The sequence below is a fragment of the Lissotriton helveticus genome, chromosome 5_1 (genome assembly GCF_964261635.1).
Source record: "Lissotriton helveticus chromosome 5_1, aLisHel1.1, whole genome shotgun sequence".
Taxonomy (NCBI): Eukaryota; Metazoa; Chordata; class Amphibia; order Caudata; family Salamandridae; genus Lissotriton; species Lissotriton helveticus.
In genome coordinates, this window is record NC_136065.1 from 143,547,057 (window position 1) to 143,567,589 (window position 20,533).

At 48.5% G+C, this 20,533-nt stretch overlaps 1 protein-coding gene across 1 annotated transcript in view; it reads right to left on the minus strand.

The window, feature by feature from the left end:
• The window catches only part of NOTCH1 (notch receptor 1), a 101,120-nt gene that overhangs the window by 48,222 nt on the left and 32,365 nt on the right, over nt 1-20,533 (minus strand). The window contains exons 3-4 of the mRNA XM_078641922.1: nt 1,299-1,567; nt 471-803 (exon numbers count right to left, since the gene is read on the minus strand). Coding sequence (XP_078498048.1) covers nt 471-803; nt 1,299-1,567 — 602 coding nt within the window. The remainder of the gene's footprint in view (nt 1-470; nt 804-1,298; nt 1,568-20,533) is intronic.

The following is a 20,533-nucleotide window of genomic DNA, read 5'->3' on the forward strand; positions in this document are numbered from 1 at the left end:
CTGAAGAATTTGAAGACCACTGTCCTCGGAGGCTGACTCCGGTGCAGACCTTCTGTAGCAAATTGAAAGGTTTTTAGATAGTTGCAGAAATTAAACCTAAATATACATGTATGCTTTAAGTCAGATTTGGAAACTGAATAGTCCAATGATATGATTATGTCAATCTTTTATTTTAGGTACAGACTTGGAAATCCTTTTATATGATATGGGTAAATAAACTACTTTTGCATATAATATTGGGGCTCGCCTGCTTCCAAAGGGTCTTAATTCCCAATTCCAACAGCAATTAAATCATCCTAGAAAGATATAGCCATTTGTCCAGGAAAACACAATTTGATTAGGATGGATGCTGGGAAGCATGATTTACCCACCACTGTCCATTTCTCTCAACATATACAGGTGTTTATCACACAGGTAACAACACAAAGCCCCAAGGAGCAACAGAAGAGGCAGAGGGAAACAACACATACCTGGAAGACATGCACATTCATAGGTGGTATCCCCTGTCTGGCGGCAGGTTCCGCCATTCTGGCACGGGGAGGGGTAGCAAGGCACGTAGAGATTTTCGCAGTTGCGTCCCGTGTATTCCGGTCTGCAGGTGCACTGGTATGATCCCACCTCGTTTATGCATGTACCTCCATTCTTGCATGGGGCAGAATTACATTCATTGGTGTCCTGTTTGCAGGTGGGCCCATGGTAAGCTGGAGGGCACTTGCAGACATACTGAGCTTCGAAAGGCACACACTGTCCTCCATTGCCGCAAGGGTTCGAGGCACAGGGATCCGCCTGCTGGCAAGTTTCACCTAAAGAGCCAAAGGAAAGGAAAACATTATTTAGCTCCAGATACCCAAATGTTTCTTCCTTCCTAAATGTGTAGCCATTGCTTAATGTATAACAAAATATGTACTAGTACCCAAAACTCTCTTGCAGGCTCAGAAGGCTGAGCTAAGAGGCAAGATGGGCCAGGGAGGAAGGCTTTGCCATACCCCATGTCCTCCCAGATCTACATAAGGCCTCCCCGGAGAGCAGCATGCATGCCGTCAGGAGTGAGAACAACAGTCCTTCATTTACAATATAAGGACTGTCTATAGAACAACTAGTAAAGGATAACTTTATTGGTTGTCCTTTTTCTATTTCCATAAACCACAGTGATAAATAAAAGGGACTGGGGCAGTGTGGAAATTACTGTGGAATATGAATAAGCGCATGATCCCCAGAAATAAGCGCCCACTGGTAACTACAGACACAAATTAAGTACAGTGTGACGCAGACATCTGTTCATTGGTTTTCCACTTTACCTGTCCACCCCGGGGGACATCTGCACTTATGCTGGGTGAGGCTGGACAGCAGTTCGCATGTCCCACCATTGCGGCACGGGTTGTTCAGGCAAACATTATCCGTGGGAGTCAGGCACAGCTTGTCGGAGTATCCCAAGCGGCAGATACAGCTATAATCCACGGTGTTTCCACGGATCTCGACTTGGCACGTTCCAGAGTTCATACATGGAGAGCTAAGGCAGGGGTTGGAGTATTCGCACCTTTCACCTACAAATGCACTGCTGCTACACCTGCAACAAAAAAGAAAGTTTGGGTGATTTCAACGCAACACATATCTAATCTTGTGTCCTGAACAACAGTTCACTGTACTTCAATTTGCCTCATGACTTTATTTTCCTATTTCTTGGGCCTCTCAAATACCTGAGTACAATTGACTTTTTTTGGAGTGATTATCTAAAATCATAATTTCTTCCAGCATCGATCCAAAACCCAACAAACCACATTCGAACCTTATTAAAACAACCAGCCAATATTCATCCAACACCCAACGAACAGCCATTCAACTTCCTTCCATCACCCAACCAATAACCTTTCAAAACCCTTCCAACAGCCATCCTGCACTCAACCAATAGCATTCCAAAACCCTCCAGCACTCAACCAATGGCCTTCCAAAACCATTCCAGCACCCAACCAATAGCATTCTAAAAATCTTCCAACACCCATCAAATAGCCTTCCGAAACCCTTCCAATACCCATCCAGCACCCAACCAATAGCATTCCAGATCCCTTCTAACACCCATCAAATAGCATTCCAAAAGCCTTCCAACACCCACTCAGCAGTCACTAAGGGCCAGTCAACAGTCAGCCAAAATCCTTCCAAAAGACTTCCAGAAACCATCCACCACCCATCAAAGATCCATTCAACAGCCTTTCAAAACCTCTCCACACACTTTTAACGATTGTGTTTCAACAAAAACAACAGACCTACTAGCCAGTCTGCTCACCAAGGTAACCGGAAAACTACTCAGAACACTTTACAAGACTCCTATAAATAAATACATTTGTTATCCATGGACAAACAACAGACAACCGAAGCAGGTCCTCTTAGAATTGCAAAGTATCAAGAGTACATAGAGATCACACATTGTTCGATCACAGGAAACAAATGGGATCTTTGTGTGTTCATCTAGCAGGCCTTTTCATAGGAATCAGTTACTCCCGGAGGAGGAGATGTGGTCAGAAGGGAGCAGGGGAGGGTAGTGTGCAAGGAGTTTGCTGTCCAAGGGATGTGACTTTTTTTTATGTTCTTTCATGGCAATGAGTCCACATCTACTGTCTGTAAGGCAAGTGGTGCCCTTGTACACAACCTTGCTTACAGCCCAGTATAGGCTCTTCTCCAAAATTTAAGATGCAGATATGTATAGTGTTTGTTCCCATACACGTGGGGTTTGCAACAGCTGTAATAGCTACCTTTCCTGCTGCATGGTAAACTACTAGACACTGCCTAGCTGTCTCCTGTAGGCCTGGGCGGTAAATTCTGTTCAGCTCGCGGAATTTGCAGAATTTGGGTAATTTCGCGTTCCGTGGAGAACGCGTAATCGCCAAAAATTCTACGGCACTTTTTGCGTGTTCGCGCTTTCAAAATGCGTCTTCACTGGATATTCCCCCCAAGCACGCAAACAGTGTTCGCGAACAGGAAAAAAGCGTAGCGAACGGGCAGAACAAGCAATTCCGCGTTTTTGTGGAATTTCTGTGTGCTTGCGGAGATTTTGTACCGCTTCGCTTAGGTTTGAGTAGCGCGACTACGCAAATTCCGCTAACCCCTATCCTGGTCCCTCGCATCTGGGTTACGCAGCAAGCACTAAGCATTCTGGGATTTGTAGTTCAGTTTTCTCAATATAAGTAGGGATAAACAAATCCCAGAATGCTCAGTGGTAGTGGATGAAACATCAGAGTTGTTTGAAAGTTTCCTGTGTGACAGGGTGGGCCATTTGACAGCGACAACTCTGTGTTGCCTCCTCGTACAGAGCGCCCTAACTCCCATCCTAAAATGAATGGGTTTTGTTTTGGGGATGGGGGCAATCAATCAGCGCCGCCCTTAGGACGTGACCCCTCCGTCCAAGTGGACCAGCGGTTCTCTGGGAATCCCTCCCTGGTTCACACGGGCCATCCCTGCACGGTCCTACCTGCCTCCTGCATCTTCCACCGACCCCCCTAGAGCCATAAATCATGGAGCTTAAAAGAGCTTTTCAGGGGAGTCTTCTCCTGCCCCTAGCCTGCCAGATGAACCGGAAAAGAAACCCTCCAGAGACCAGTGCTCTCTGCCCCTTCTCTGAACAGATTCACTCAAGCAGGCAAGATAAATATGAGCCTCCCGCCTCCCAGCCAGGCGCAAGCACTGCACATCACTGCCCTGCAGATTCCAGATTAGCTGTGGCAGTTTCCATGTTTGGGGAGGGAAACTGATCTGTTTCACTTTGTGACACCCTAATGAGAATGGACACATTCCAGTGGCTAAGGGTGCGCATGCGCACTGGGTCAACAAAGTCTATTGGTTTGCTGGATGTTGCATCAAAGTACACCTGACTCAAGCAGAAGGAGCCGTGCGCCTGAATCCCCCCCCCCACCCCTTCTGGGGTGGGCAACACAGGTGACAGGAGGTCAGGTTCCACATGTTTAGGGCATTTGCCTAAGGTTAATTTGCAAACAACTTGAATAGAAGTTCTTTGCCTAGTTAATGAATATCCTGAAAATCCAGCTTGGATCCAGACCCCCACCGTCATGTGATAGACAGATATGCAGCCCGTGCCAACCCCTGGGTTACCCTGTAATGCCCATGGCAGGGACGGTGTACTTGTTTATTGGACTGTCATACTTTAGAAGGCCCTGAACCCAGCAAATGAAGGGCATATGGAACCGCATTCAGACTCTGCGAAAATCCTCATGTGGGATACATGCTTGTAGAAGAAGTACATGCGTGTCAGAGGCTGATCATGCTAGTAGGGTCCAGCGAGAGAACAACAGCATCAACAATCTCAAGAAAGTTCCATTTATCTAAGCCTGCACTGCATGCACCCCATGAAGGGCCGTGGTGAAGACCCATAGGACCTCCATGTGCACGAAACGTCATTGCGAGCCATACAGGGAGCAGAGCCCAACACAGCACGTCCAACAGTTAGAACTCAGGAACGGTGGCAGGAACTTCTTCAAAGTGGACTTCCAAAGCCAATATCACAAACAAGTTATGGTTTTCCTTCAAAATCATCAGACTGATTGCTATTCTTTTATTCTTTATCGAAGGCTGTATTATGCATGATCGTTGTAATAAGGATAACATTGTAAGAACATTATTTTTCATGATCAAAGGCACTTTGGAGAATAGCAAAAATCAGTCAAACTGGAAAATATGAGTTTCAGAAGTTTCACTGAGTGTCGCCCGTGCAGTTTCCCGGAACAGCTGTGCGTCATGTGCGGCAGATCTTAGAGAGATAGACACTGTGTTCTGAGCACACCTACCTCCTGGGCAGTGCAGGTGTGTGGGAAGCTCGCAGCCACGGGGCTGGTGCGAGGGGGCGAGGAGCCCTCTTGCAAGGGGCACAAGGGCGCACCATCTGCTGCCCGAAAGCTCAAAGGTCTGGACTTGCACAAAGCAAGTGCGAGAAGACGAATTACTGGCCATTGGGGTGGGTTGTTTACTGACAGAACAAAGAGGGGTGCTCTCAGCACACAGAGCCCCGGAGGACGGGGAAGGAAGACAGACTGCAAGAGGCCAGCAGCAGGCAACAGATGGACCCTGGGTGAGCGAGGGCAGGGGACAGACACACGGCCGACAGCCTGCGTCAGGGCACCTCAACTCTCTCCTCAACTCTGAGAGGCCACGATTGCATTAATTGTTTTATTTTCCAAAGTTACTAATGCCTTACTCAACAGATTCCTAATTAACACTCTGATCATGGTGCACATGTTAGAAATTTGATGCTTATTTTTCAGCTTCTGGGAGTAATCACAAATATACAATTAGATTAATCTAATTAGCGTCACAAACCCTACATTCACTGCACAGAAAGTGTGACAAAGTTATCACTACACTTTAATAACCAGCCCCTGTCCTGAAAGTTGTACGGCAAGGTCCCCTCGCCGGCCAGGTCATCCCCTTGGGGCAACCAGGCACTGGTGCTTGCACTTTTCACAAAGATCGCTGGACTTTCATCTTAAGGACAGAGCTAAGCGCAGTCACTGTGAGCAGTGTCAGGCTTGTGCGGGTGTGGTCTCCTGTTCTTTTAAAGTCTGGTGGTGTTGCATCTCGTGGATGTTACCAGGGGGGTTTCTGAGTGTAGCTTGCTTAGCTAAGTTCTGGTTAATGACTTAAGTATGTTTCCATATCCATTTCTGGCCTATTTTACTGGCATTTGTAAGGCACGCTTTTGCCTACCATTGTGCTCTGGACACTCTTTCCATCCTCTACTGGATTTTTCATAAGCAGGGTGTGGTTGATAAGTGAACAAACGTCTGTTCAAGTATTATTTATTATTGGCCTGGATTGGTTCATCTGAATAATGAAAGGTGCCTGGTTGCTTTTGTTTCTATTAAAAAGGGTTTGTGTGGATGTTTGTAGCTGGTCAGTATCCCACAGCAAATCAGCAAACATCTATTGAAGACATATTTGGGAGAATGGCTTAGTACAGTACCCTACATAAATGAGAAAATGTAATCATATGTCAGGGGGCCGAAAAGTCTCAGCGAATGAGGGCCATTGATCAACATGGATCATGGGTCTTCTGAAAAACGATGCATTTTGTAATTAATAATAAAGTACTGAATTGGAAAAAACAAACAGGGTTCCCAACTATAGTCTTGAGGCACTGGAGATCTGGGCCATCATCACTTGCCTGGCACACTTTCTTCATCAACCTTTCTTGCATCAACACTTTTCAACGCAAGGTGCTGTTTCTTCCACACTCTAAACCCTTCGCCCTTATCAGGGTGCTTGAAAATAAGCTCACGGAGAGGCTACACCGGTTATCAATGCAGAACAGCTATCGCAATAAAAACAAGCACGTCCCCGCTAGCAGTTTTCAGCCTCAGAAAATTCAGTTCTATTTCAGTGGTCATATTCTTGTCTTTGTGGCGTACAAGACCTTCTCGGAAGGTCAGGCCCTTGTACTGACTGACCCGCAATATTGTAAGTCGTGAGAATCCGCCATTTTGGGCACTTCTCGCCATTTTGGGCCCTTCTCGGGGGTTGAGATAGAACCAGCAGCTCGAGAGAGGCAGGTGATGGCAGATACTGACAGACTGGCTCTACGCTGACACAAAGAGCACTTCTATAATCCCAGGTCTTTACGGATGGGGAAAGACACTTCTTGTCCAGGATTTACTAGGACAAGCATCACTCAGAGATTTGAACCAAGACTTCATCAGATTCCTGTGTGTGGTCTTCACCCGTCTGACCCCTACCCCAAACCAGGCCAGGGATCAGCCTTTCTTTCCGCTCACCTGTAAATAAACTCGCCCACTGGTCCTTTGTCTGCTGACCGACCCCTTGACCTCGGGAGACACACCTACCTAGATGAAGCTAGGTTAAAATCACTTCTGTACTTTCTTTGCTGGGTAAAGAAAGCGGGCTCGCTTTGCAGTGAATCCATTCATTCCTTAGACTCAAGCCTCTGTAGAGTGAAAAATTGAGCACTGATTTTTGAAGGATTTTTGTAACTCCAAATATCTCCAGCACTGTCAAGATGCTGATCTGTTCTAGAAACTTTACTTGTCCAGGTATAAGATGTCTAACTCTGCCAGCTGTGCACGATGTTCATACAACTCGAGTAACATCACCAGACTGCTGTTTGTAACCCCACAAAATCCATCTATTGGATTACGAAATGAAATGAAAACTGTACACCACTTCTGACAGAAGTGTTACTCAATACTTGCAATAAACGATCAATTAATGTATATTGAAATGTTTGAGATGGAGGACTCGGGTGAATTGGACATAAATTGGCCACCCCACAAAAGCAGCACTTTCCAAACGTGCTGTCAGTGTTTTGCCAACATGGCCCACAAGATGTATCCAGGTCAGGAATTGGGGGGGAAGACAAGAGAAATGGCGGGCTAATCCGAGGCAGCAATGTGCCAAACTCGGGTTTTTCCCGCTTCCTTGCCAACCTCACCGCGGATTCACTGCTTAGAAATGTCGGGAAGGGGTGGGGGGGCCCGGAGACTTTTCAAGCAAACAAGTTTGCATTCTCCAGACCCAGTGAAAGAAAATGTCCAAGATAAATCTGTGCATCTGCTGCGGGCGCACAAAAGGCGCCGGGAGCAGGTGTGTGCATGCTAATGAGAGGCGGCAGCTGCTCTGCAGGCCCAGCCCCCAGCAACCTTGAATGGCTGCTGGGGGCTCGTGGAGGCGGGGGCGAGTGAATTATACAGCCCTGGGTAGTGCAGCAGGGCTGCTTTCTGAGGCCTGCTGTCGGGATGAGAGGCGGCCTTTGTCCATTGCTCCGGGCTGCACTCCCTGGGGGCAGCAGTGGAAGCATGCTGACTGCAGAGCATTCAACAGTCCTCCCAGAAGCAATGTCTTCCTAGAACCTCTCGCCTCCTTTTCTATAAAGTATAGATGCAAAGTGTATTACAACATGTGAATAAGGCATCAAAGTCACTCTACATGCAACCATCAAACCGCAATAAGAAAAGTCTTCCAGCAAGCCACACCATGTTAAATGCACTGTAGATTCACTACCAAACAAAAAACATTTCACCATTACTCAATTAAAACAAGTAAAGCGATTGCTACAAATTGTTTGATTGTCTGATTGGCTACTAGGCAGACCATTAGAATTACTCCTGCAAGAGTCATCCTTCGTGAGTAGGCGGTCATACTATTGCAGGGTCTCTCAGTGGTCTTCGCGAGCCCGCTGTGGGTGCTTGTGTTATACAAAGGCTGCGAGGAATTAGGACCCTGGATGTGTTGCCTAAAAAGTGGGATGCAGGTTTGCTATATTGGGGTTCACCTTATCTCTGCGACTGCATTACGGACCAAATACAGACCACACAGGCATTGCATTGCAGACCGCACTGAGATTTTACAACACAAGAACTTACATTTTTCATCTTGAAGTTCCCATATAGCCTTAATGCCCTGAAAAAGCCCAGGCAAACCTACAAAGGGGCGAAACGTGTGGGCTCAAAGGGTATTCCCTTGGAAAAAGGAAGGGAAACATAGAATACACCAAATCTCCTTGTTCTGTGTTAAAACAAGAAATAAGGTATATTTTATTCAAACATGTTGCTGGTGTTGTTGGCCTGCAGATAGTAGTCAAAATCTGGTCCTGTGTGCCACCCTTACAAGTAGAAACTGTGACTCACTACTGTGCAGAAACTAACAGAATGGTAAGAAATTGACAAGTGTCCATTTCAAGCATTTGTGATTGACCCTCTAACTCCTCCAAGGAAGAGTTATGTCCTCGCCCAGAGCCTGCCCGGCAGCCACTCACAACATTCCTCACCACCTCTGATGGGCGTTGTCTGTCTGGCCAGCTCTGCTGAAATATGGCGGAGTAAGCATCTTTCATGCGTCGCATGGATATGCGGATGCCTTTAGTCAAACACCAAGGTTCCAAAATAGCAGCTCAGCGCACGCTCTTGGGGCATTTCTAAGTGTGGTCTTTAACTTTGCACTGACGCGCTAAATACATCGCCAGCACAAGTCGCGAATTCATGGAGCCCGCGCCTCCGGAACCATGGAGACGAGGATACATTCAACATGGCTGCCGCAGGGCAGACTGGAACAGCAAATGTTGAAAAACCATCCATTCCTTCGAAAAGGTTGCAAAATCCAACACAATAGATAGGTTGATAGATTTTACAGGAATCGATTGGGGCAAATTCTGTAAGGCCTGGCATTCAGCGTAGGCGCAGCTGCGTCATCATTGGACCGCAACCCTAAACCTCACGCAACTCACACAACCTCATGCGTGACGGTGGAAGTCCGCTTTCTATCTGAACCCAGAACCGGTTGATTCACTCCAGATCTCCGTCCCTCATTCCGCTCAAGTTACTGTCGCACAGACTCTATTTCCTGCTTGTTGTTGTTTTATCTATATTTGCTGTGAAGCGCTCTGATACCTCCGGGTCCAGCTAGCGCTATACAAAACTTCAATAAATAAATAAATAAATAAATAAATAAAACAACACCCGATATATGCCAGAGTTCAACCCTCATTAACCATGCACTAAAGGGGGCCAGGAACTCGATTTGAATTGGAGTGCTTTGAGGCCTTGTCAGGGGTTGGAAGCCCTATATAAATTCTACAACAGTATGACTAGAAGGGAATAAATCTAGGTTCTACAACTTTGGTCTGTAGCTCACAAGGTTGGTGCATCTGCTGCACAGCAGGATCAGTAACGTAAGAGTCTAGGCAGGGTCCACTCAGTCATATATCCATCTGCGTTATGTAAAATGAATTCAAATGAAATGGGCTATGGCGCTACGAAGCTCCATGACTGTGGGTGTAAGCACTACACAATATATGTGTTAGTACGAATAGCATCGCCCTTCTCCATTTGATTTCTGAAAAAACTCAGACTTTGGACGTCTCCTTTTTAGAAACAGGTACTAGATTCGTTCCAGGCAAGCCGAGGCTTTGAAAGATGCCCATGGCATTCAACCAACCTCCAGAGTAACGGCTGGAGAACATTTACTGAGACAAATTTCCCAAGATGAGACACAACATTAAAGGAATGAAATCGTAGGCCCGTGTTTACAGGACCTCCGGCTTTGGCAGATAAAAGATAGAAGGCAAAGGAAGATGAAGTGCTTTGCTCAAGATCACATCATTTGGTCAAATGCGGAAGCCAAGATTTTTACTGTGTTACCCAGCTCCACAAAAAACATAGGTCGCATGCAACAAATTAGCACCAAGTGCACGCTATGATTTTCTAACTGTTTGAGCACGGGGCTGGAATTGTGAGAGACGCCCACGGGAAAATTCACATCTCTGCGAATTTAGAAATGGGAGAAAAAATCAACTAAAAAAATCACAAAATAGGAAAGTGCCTTTAAAATCTATTTCTCCTCAAAAGCGTCGAGTACAGCTCGCCGGAGACACGCCCACCGCAGTTGTCCAACAAACATCGTCTGCCCTTTTGTTGGCCGGCTTCATCACTTCCCTTTAACCCCTCGAGCAACAGGTTGTGTCTTTTTCACGCCCTCCCCCCCATCTGCAGAAATGTGACTCCTGGAAGCATCCCGGGGCAGATGTTCCTATGACCTCTGACCCAAGGCGAATGCAGACTTCTGCCGTGGTCCCTTCGTCTCCATGCCTCCCCCCTCCGCCTCCTCCCAGCCCCAAGCTAAGCTGCCATCTGCCGCCCTGGGACAGACAATTAAATGGGAAAAAAGCTAAATGGAGGGAGGGGGCGAGATTAACCACTAATTACCGTAGGACTTTGGCACACGGCGTGTGATAAACATGAATTGTGGAGGTGAAGCGATATACCAGTGTATTTGGCGCTACCTGGCACGTTTTACCCAGGATCACACGTGTGCATGACAGCCAGCCGAGCTTAAAGTGTTAAAAAAATACTGGCGACACGGCCTTGATCGGTAGTCTAAAGCACGACTGGTTTCAGTAGGCAAAATCGTGGCACGTGAGCCTGTTATGTTGTGTGGCACAATAGCGCATTGGAACAGAGTGTGTATACACACATTCATCAAGAAATGGAGTGAGGCGCCGAACGCCGTGAACCTCTAAAGTACACAGAGGCATTTTACGCATGTCAACAAACGGGCAGAATGTGTGTGACATCAGAGCGTTGGGTGAGACAGCGGAGGGAGAGAGAGCAAGAGAGTCAGACAAAATAAGAAAGAAAGCGTCAGCCACACGGATTCAACATGGCTTCAGGTTTGATCGCCTGGCCACTGGAAAGCAGCTTCACTTTAGACTTACTTTAATGCAAAAAGCTAGAAGTGGTTTTCAGAGGCTGGAATCTCCCGGTGAGACTCTTTTTCAATGGAGTGACACACACTAGATGCAGTCTCGCCCCAGGCCAGATCGAGCCCATGTGAGGGCCAGGGTACAACGTCCGTGCTTTTTTTTAAACATCTACTTTTACTGTAAGTTGGAAAGGTGGCAGTTAAACTTCATATAAACTCAGCAGGGACACTGCACACTGCCTCGATCTATTCTCTCAAGGCACAGGATCCGTTACAAATGTGATCTCAAGCCCCCTAACCAGGCAGACAGGCGCCTGGAAGGCGACTGGTAAGATAGCTCAGCGGGATAATGCATGTACAGCGGATAGCTGTCTGTAAGTCAGGTTTTCGAATTCTGGTGAGGCCCCGCAGACTTTCATGCATATAAGGTCGATTAAATGACTATGTCTAAGAGAGCCAATAATGCCATCTGAAACAAGTGCCTACATACAATTCGGTTTATATAATGTGCTATGTGTTGTAATTACCTTATAACTAGGCACAAGCACTTCACTCTATTATAGGATTTTGTTTGCAAGTGGCTTACAGTTTTGCTTTTCCCATTACACACGCAGGACTACAAGTTCCAGAATTCAATGGAGAAACAGAGGTAGACGAGGTACCTACACCTGAGACAGCAGACATCGACATCGCTACTTATAGGTACACAGATATAAGACTCGCTTGGTATAGAACATAATGTGAGACTGGTTCCTGAATGAATGTGTTACTATGGATTCTTCCTGCACCGAAGGCCGGGCTCCTCCCTGTATGGTTTACTTTCACTGGCCCCACTCTCCGATCCCTTATCTCACGCACTATCGAGTATGCTTTCCAACTTCGCTCTCCTGTAAACACAAATGCCATGTTTGTTTGTCTCCATGGTAAAGGCACCGTGGGAAAGGCACCCAGAGAGCCAGGGGTCAGAGATTTAACGATCCTCCCCCGCTTCCAGAATAAATGGTTTGTGCCAGCGGTTTGCTCCGTGCCTCCCCTACGCCTGTAATTGCCTGCAGGTGCTGGCAGGTGAGACGGCGGCCTACCCAGCCCGGGCACACGGCGACACGGGGCTGCTGACATCTGCCTGCAAAGCCTGATTCTCCCCGCCGGATCTGGTCTGCACCCCCAGGCCATTCCCCTCGGCGCCATCGGAGATATGGGGTACCCCGCCCCCACCCGGCCACGTGTGCTGGGCAGAGACCAGGTGATCCTCGCGCCTCATGGCTTACGATGCCTTATGGGTGATCTTCAAAGTCAAGGTGTGACAGATAAAGACATGGTCTCTGGATTGGCTGATGGAGAATGGGCACACTTCCGGGGTCCATGCCTTGCAGAGGGAGACGAGGAGAACTTCCGGGACCACTGACCAGGTGTCATTGATGGAGACAAGGAGCTCTTTCCGGGGTCCTTAGCTTGCTGGTGACTACTTGGTATTCTTCCGGGTCTAGGGGTCTCTGCAGAAGACTGGATGCTATTTGTGGGACGGGTATCACTGAAGTTGACTGGGTGCTTGGCTTGCTCTTCTGGGGCCTGGGTACCAGTGAAAGAGAGTGGCTGCACTTCTGGACCTTAGATGACGCTGCTTGAAACTTTGTTACCTTCCAAGTCTCAGGAATCACGTAAATGTAAATGTATTGCGACTTATATAGTGCACGTATCACCCGAAGGCATCAAGGCGCTTGCTTAGGGAACCCTTCCTGGTATTCCCCTGTGAGATACCCCGGCAGGGTATCCACAAGGTGAAAGCCAGGCATCCCGCCGCGAGGGGCCGTAGTGGAGATTAAGCAAGCTATTGCCCAGAGTCGCAGAGTGTGACCCCGTGAGTCGAGTAGGCACCGGAGCGAGAATTGTCGAGTCCGTGGAATTTTTGAGCCCGAGACCCGCCGAGGCGGGGAATAGAACCCTGGTCCACGGCCGATCTCAGCTTCCGGGTCTGCCGCCTCTAACCACTGAGCCACGCTTCTCCACGTACAAGAAAACGAATGTGCTTCTGGAACCCACGTGCCCCATACAAGATACCCAGCACAGGGGCTTAGGTATTGACTCAATATTCGAAAACAACAACTGCTCTTTGCCATACTGGACGCCATTTTGTTTTGCGTTCCCAGTTCAGAGGTCACACATTCATAGTTTATGCTTATAGCTCTCAACACCAATAAATGACCAAGATCATAATCTCGCTCATTCCCTTCAGAAGTTGGAACCATGAAGGTCTGGAGATTTAGAACTAGAGAGCCTCGAAAGCACTTTGGGCGCTATAGAGGTGCTATTGAAGTGCCCCAGCACAATAGTTGATCAGTCCATGGTAGGAAAGCGCTATAGAAATGCTGCAACACAACACAATACAATACTTCATTGATCTGAGGTTGAAGAGTATCGGACAATCCTACAAGCAGGAGAGATGCCAATTTTATGATCCGCCAAATATTTCCAAGATCTAATTCCCGTACATCCAATGGTAAGCCTTCTCCTATAGCAGGCGCGCAGTGGTGACATTTGGGATTGTGAGTAGCAGAACATCCCTGTGTCTAGCCTGTGTCTAGCCTCCTGCGTCCAAAGCACACTTCACAGACATGCAGATCCTGCATGGCTGTATCTTTCTCACAGCTGAGGTACCACACCTGAGATGTTAGTGATTTTGCGGCGCACCAGTGTCCTTGTCAGCATCAGATGTGGTAGGGAGTCCCTTTTGAGCTATACGTCCTTTGATGGGGGTACGATGTGCAATGCGTGCCATAACAGGCACAAGCCGCTGTTGATCCATAGTGCGTTGGGCTCATCTGTTCCTCATCTCTCAAATGAACTGTACATTCTTTATGTAGTACATTCATTGGTCAAAGATGCCTTTATCGAGCTCACTTGGTGGAACATTGGAGACCAGCATTTCTAGCGGTGGTTAAAAGTTTTCTTTATCAATCCACCCGTGCCTTCTATAATTAGCGATATCTTGGTTCTTTGACTTCGCTGTTCTGCTAATCTCGGGTGGCATTTCCTGGTGGATCAAGGTCTACCGCTCTCCAGTGGGAGGGCTGGCAATCTCTGCTTAGCTACAGACTTTATGGTTATAGTACTAGGTGTGTTTTATTCCCTCTTCGGCTGTGTGCAAGGACAAGCATGTGTCGGGGAGGACTGCACTTAGAATCACATCAAACACCGAACATGGGACTCTTGCATGCCAGAGCGACGCACTGCAACAGAGAGAATTTGTGGAGTAAACTCTACTCCGGTCCCATCGAGGAATACGGCTTTCCATGTGTGAATGCTGCTCATGACAAAGAGGGTAGCGACAGCCTGAAGGACTTGATGTCAGTCCAGGGGTGGTGTTCTGGGTAGATTCTTGCCCAGGAGCCCACTTTGGTTCTGAAGGTGCTGTTGGACATATAATAAAAAGTACAATTTATTTTCGCAGTTGATCAAGTGCCCATGATCAACTGCCCCAAAAGAACAGACCTCATGCGTCGATTCCAAAAACATCTTCCAATCACATCAATTATCCTATATAAGCCTCCTGACTTCTTGGCCATGCTCTGACAAGTGTATCTGGCAGATATCCAAGCCACCTGACCTCTTGGTCGATTATAAGTGTACTATAGTAGCGAAAGAACGTAGAGGCTGCACTGTGGCATGTCTAACGTAACAAACTGGATGGAACGGAACTGCCTAAAGCTCAACACAGATAAACCTGCAGTCCTGATCTTCAGAAACAAGAGCTCTCCATGGGACTCCTCCTGGTGGCCAACAGACCTGGAACCCAAGACCACCCCCACTGACCACGCCAAAAACCTTGGCATCATCATGGACTACAGACTCACGCTGGCTAAACATGGGGCCGCCGTCACCTCCTCCCCCTTCTTAATCCCATGTATGATCCATTGGCTCCCCAGTGACACTAGGCACACGGTCACCCACGCCCTCATAACCAGCAGACGAGGCTACGGCAATTCACTCTACACCGGCATCACAAATCAACTCGTACAAAGATTCCAGAATGCACACAATGCCGCCGTCAGACTGAGCCTCATCATACCCCGCAACGCACACATCTCGCCCCACCTCAGAGAGCTATACTACCAATCCAGAAGCATGCCAATTCAAACTGCTCACCCACGCACACATAGAGCCTGCATGATAGCAGCACAAGGCACTTATAGAGTCTAGTCAATGACAACCCAGTGTAAAAGATTTAGAACACAATCCAGGTGCCACTGCATGCACCTTAACCTCTACTGCAACAAACTCATGAGCCTCCTGTTCAGTGAACACCAGCGTACAAACATGCACCCACAAAGACATACGTGACTGCAAACACACGTCTGCGCATACAGGTAAGCACGCATAGAGACACATACAGCTCTAGGCCCACTGAGGGTCTATCTTGACAGGTTGCATTAAACGTTGATGGCACATTTAGGGTGAAAGGCCTACTTTTTTGAGAGTCTTGTCAGTAGACCGGCAGTGCTAGCACCAATGGTGCCTCGCAACACTTGAGAAAGGCTGGACTCTGCTGCAAAGAGTTCTAAGTAAGATCCTGATAACAGGACAGACAGGCTGTTCCCAGGGGCAGCCTCACGGGGAGACGTGCGGGGTTAATGAGAGTTAACAGGACACTTGCCTGGCACCCCTTCCCATCAGTGCACATACACGAGGGAGCCGGCTTGAAAGCGACACAACCACTTGGGTGTGTAATGCAAGCACACTCAACACTCCTGCGCCAGGCTGCGCCTTCTGATTGGCTTCAATGGAAGGGGTCAGGGTTTGCATACCAGTCTGTGATAATGTCTGCTGCAGCCCAGGCACCAGGGACCTGTTATCAGGGAATAGCTCCTGAACACTTATTCGAGGAATGCGCCTTTCTGAGCACTCCAGGAGTTTATTCTTGGCACTCAGTCCCACTGAATAACCTCGCCACACCCAATAAAGGCAAACAGCATCACATGTTTGGGCCTCAGAGCCCTGACAGCAGTTAATTTCCAAGAATCTGAGCTGCTGAGGATGAGAAAGTGCCCCATTCTAGATGTGAGGCTATGGTGAAGGCTGAAAATCTGAAACATAAATCCTGTGCGCAATCCAGACGTAGGACAGGGAGGTAAGCACGGGTTGTGTGTCCTTCATGCATTTGAATGGGGTGTCTTTAAAATGAGGATGGTGGGGTATTTGACGAGGCGTGGTCTTCTTCTAGAAACTTTTTAGCGATTTTTTTTTGTTTAATATTTAGACTTTTTATATAAGTTAAATGGTGCTATGTTCTGGAAATGATTGGCCAGGGCACGTGTTACCAACACTGTAATTTGGTAAGTAGTGTCACCGGTTGTATGTAGGCTGCTTGTAGGAGCTGTGCTTCTAGTGAAAACTGCATGGATCAGGGAAGGGGTACATGTGTATGTCGGACTTCTACAGGTCAATATGCCAACTCCATAGAATGATTGACACGGGGTTTGTTGGCGAGATGTCTTCAGAAGCAGCTTTAAGTTCAGTGGGTGCAGAGACGCATGCGCCATTTTGGATTGGGGACAGCCATCTTGTAAACCGGAAGTGATGGGATGGTGGGATCTGCCCCGTGCTGAAGACTACCCCTCTCTTCATAAGGGAAACATCACTTACAACGCAACTTTTACCACGCAATGCTTTTACATCGCAGCTTTTACAACGCAAACCATTACAACGCATTGCGCTGGGGGGCGCTCTAGGATAGGGAATAGGTTAATTTACTATCCAATAACCTTCCCTACTATCCACGGGGACTGGAGTTGGAATAGTAAATTAAACTATTCACTATCCAGCACCCCAAAGCGCTATTCGTTGTAATGGTATGCGTTGTAAAAAACGCGATGTAAAAGCATGCGTGGTAAAAGCATGCGTTGTAATGTCATACATCCAGGGCCGGTCCTAGAACTTCTGGGGCCCCGGGCGAAAGGGAAGATGTGAGGCCCCTCTAATTTGCATGTAAAATCCAGTCGCGGCTAGCATGACTCGCGGGTGAGAGGTCTCGCAGGGGTTATTTAAAAAATTAAATAAACTTACCTTCCCAGGTCTCGTGTCATCTCTGCTCCTGACCTGCTCTCTTTTTTTCCTGCCTCTGGCAGGAACAGGAAGCAGGCAGCCTCCCTCCGTTTTCTCCATGTAGGGTGCATTGGTGCCTACAAGGAGAAAGGCCAGAGTGTGCATGACTGGTTAGGTCGGTCCCGGAGGGCCGACCAAACAGTCAGGGCCCTTAGCAGGGGGCAAGGCACTCCTCCCCTGCCCTGAAGAAGACCCGCCTGCCCCCAACCAAACACTTCTGCTTTCTCGCAGTGTGAGTAGCAGAAACATAAAATGGTCGTTTTTGCATTTTATATTTCTGCTTCTCGCTCTGCGAGAAAGCAGTGGGGTGACGCTCCTCCGCCCTAGTGGAGTCACTGAAGTATGCCCGAGCAGATGACATTTGCGGCGGAATTCGCTGCGGCCACGAGGCACCCATGCTGAATTGCCGCTCCTCTCCTTTCACAAAGTGAGTAAGTGCCTGCTGTTAAAGTAATTCAAGAATAGGTGTGTAGTAATGCCTTGAAATAGCGAAGCGACGCCCTTCAGATGTACACTAAGCAGACCAGAGTCACTGCCTGCATGCGCCACAGTCGGACTCCGTACTGACTCAGACTCATCTACGGCCGTGGCCCAAGACCGTAAGTACCAGGCACTGTGAGCCTGTGTGTGTTTGTAACAGACAGTGATGGTGCCAGTGCAGCGCACAATCACATCAGGTAGCTGCAGTCGTTCCTGCCGGTGTTACTTTAAAGTTGTTACTCTGTAGAGTGACATAGGTGGATTGATCCGATCGAATGTATATATAAATGACACCTGTTCATGTTGTTGGGCCCTCTCTGACATAGGTCCGTCCCCGTTCCCAGTTGGCCCAGGTCACTCACGTGATGTCAGAGGCCCCGAGTTCGGCAGCGGGGAGGGGGGGCTACCACATAGGCTGGCAATCTGTATTTTGATTTTCTGGTGGCCCGCCCGCCCGCCAACAGTAGGCACCGGAGGAGTGTGTTGTTTGTTAGGGCTGTGTCCCACGTGGCAGAGAGGCCCTTGATAGACTGATGCTCTAAACAACAGCATCATTAATTTCAAGGGTGGAGCCAGGGGACCCAGTACGAGTCGCCAAAGGCTGGAAGACAGGATTCTGCCGGCCTGCCCCTCAACACAGTTGTCCAGGCAGGTCCATGATGCTTTCGTGCCTCAGTTGGGTCTTCACACACCCTGTTTGGGCTGGGTCCCACGTTATTTTATATGTTTTCCTCGTCATTGTTGCTTGATTTTGCGTACTAGAAAGGGTCACTCAAGGTCGTTGAAATGTCACTCATAATGACACTGAATTATGAAGATTTCACACATAGGAATTTGAAACCTTGGCAGCTAAGATGGAGGCTAAGGTGTCAATTTCCCATAGCTAAAAACCTGCTCCCTCAGTGACGGCCCGGCATACTCCCACCTGCCCCCACCCACCATTGCCTGGCAGGGGAGCGGTCGGGGGCAAGACAATTCTTTGCGGCCCCAATGTGGGGCTGCGGGAGAATGACACAACACTTAAGGCAGATTGCCACACTTAACACCTTTGCCCCGCACACAAAAGCCAGAAGTGTGATGGCCTGGGAGGCAGGAATGAAGTTGAGGCCCTTTAACAACCGGCCCACATGCCACACCTTTCAGCACCAGCCCATCAGCCAATGCTCGACTGCTTGCCTTCGCAATCCGACCCTGTCCCCAATTACAGGTCAAAGCTGCAAATGCAGATGGGCCTCGCACTACATGTGGGCTGCACAGCCCTGGGGAAAAGGGGCCCCCTCCCTGGGGTTAACAGCCATTAACCAGTGCTGCGAGGCACAGGGGAGGGGGGCCTCTTCTCCTATTCTTACACATGCTTGCGGAGCCCAGAGAAGAGGCAGCCCTTCCCTGGGCCACGCAGTGCTCACCACAGGCGCGAGGCTGGTAGGGAAACACTTTTGCGAGGCCCCCTGTTGATGGGCTGAGCTCGGGGCCCTGGGCAGCCGCCCATGCTGCCCATGCCTAGCGCCGGCCCTGCATACATCCCTTTATAAATATCCTTGCTCCCCAGAGTATTGGAAACAGCACAGGCCCTGGCATTTTGGGTGCCCAGGAAGCGAGGGACGCTTCGTCATAACACCGTATTTTAGGCTGCACGTGGGGTGGACTAACACTCCATCTGTTTGAAACCTAACGCGCATCACCGAGGTTAAAGGTAACTCGCGTCGCTGAGCCCGGGGTCTACTTCTCACTTGCCTCCCCGGGACCTGAAGCCTTCTTTGCCTGGGTGAGACACGCCCCGGATTTTATTGGCCAAAGGAGAGACCTGCGCGCCTCACCTCAACAGAGCTCTGTGACATTCCCCTGTCAAGGGGTGATAGTTGACCTTCTGCCCGTTCTCCGTTATTCTTAATTAAACTTCACCCAGATTCACATTTTGTCGTCAGGCGCGTGATGTCTCAGGGCAGAGAGCAAGTGCTGCCCTTTAACCTCCAGAAACGTCATAGAAGTTTGCTAAGTAATAGAGGGGCGGGGGAGGTCAGTTGGAGTCTTGGGACTGCTTTGTGTTTTAGGCCTTTCCCGGCTGTCCTTATCTAATAAAAGGGAGTTTGTTTGGGTTAAAAAGCGGCCTTTCCGCCTCATGAAAGTGTATGTTTGTGCACAGCCCCGAGAAGTGTTATTAAGGCAATGTCCTCAAAAGAATTCAAACAAATGCTCAGTATTTATCCGGGCAGTAGATATACTTCCGCATTTTGTGTCTGAACCAATTAGAGTGAACCAGTTGTTTCCTTATGTTCGAGAACTTCCAGATAAAAACTTAGAGGAGAACTTTAATTATCCAAAATACCCCAAGTGCTAGGGGTGGCACCCCCAGCTAGAGAATGCTTCTGCTGCTTTGGTCTTCAAACTGGGGGGGGGGGGGGGGGGGGGGGGGGGGGTCTGGCCCCATCACTCCTGCCCCTCCCAATTCACACGCCCGATGGGAGAGAACAGATGCGTTAAGGCTATCTATGGTGGTACAAAAATACGGCCCCACCTTTCTGGGTTTGCTATCTGGTGTCACTGACTGGGCAGAGAATGTTCTTCTGACCGTGATACCAACAATCTGGGGACACAACAAGTGACTGGGCAGACTGCATGGCATATGACTATTTCTGCCCACAGCCTATTTGGATTCATAGACATACTGGGGGTCTCAGAAGTCTCCCTATGTCCAGCGGTACAAGTCTGCATATGGCCGCTCTAGGTCAACCCAACATCAACT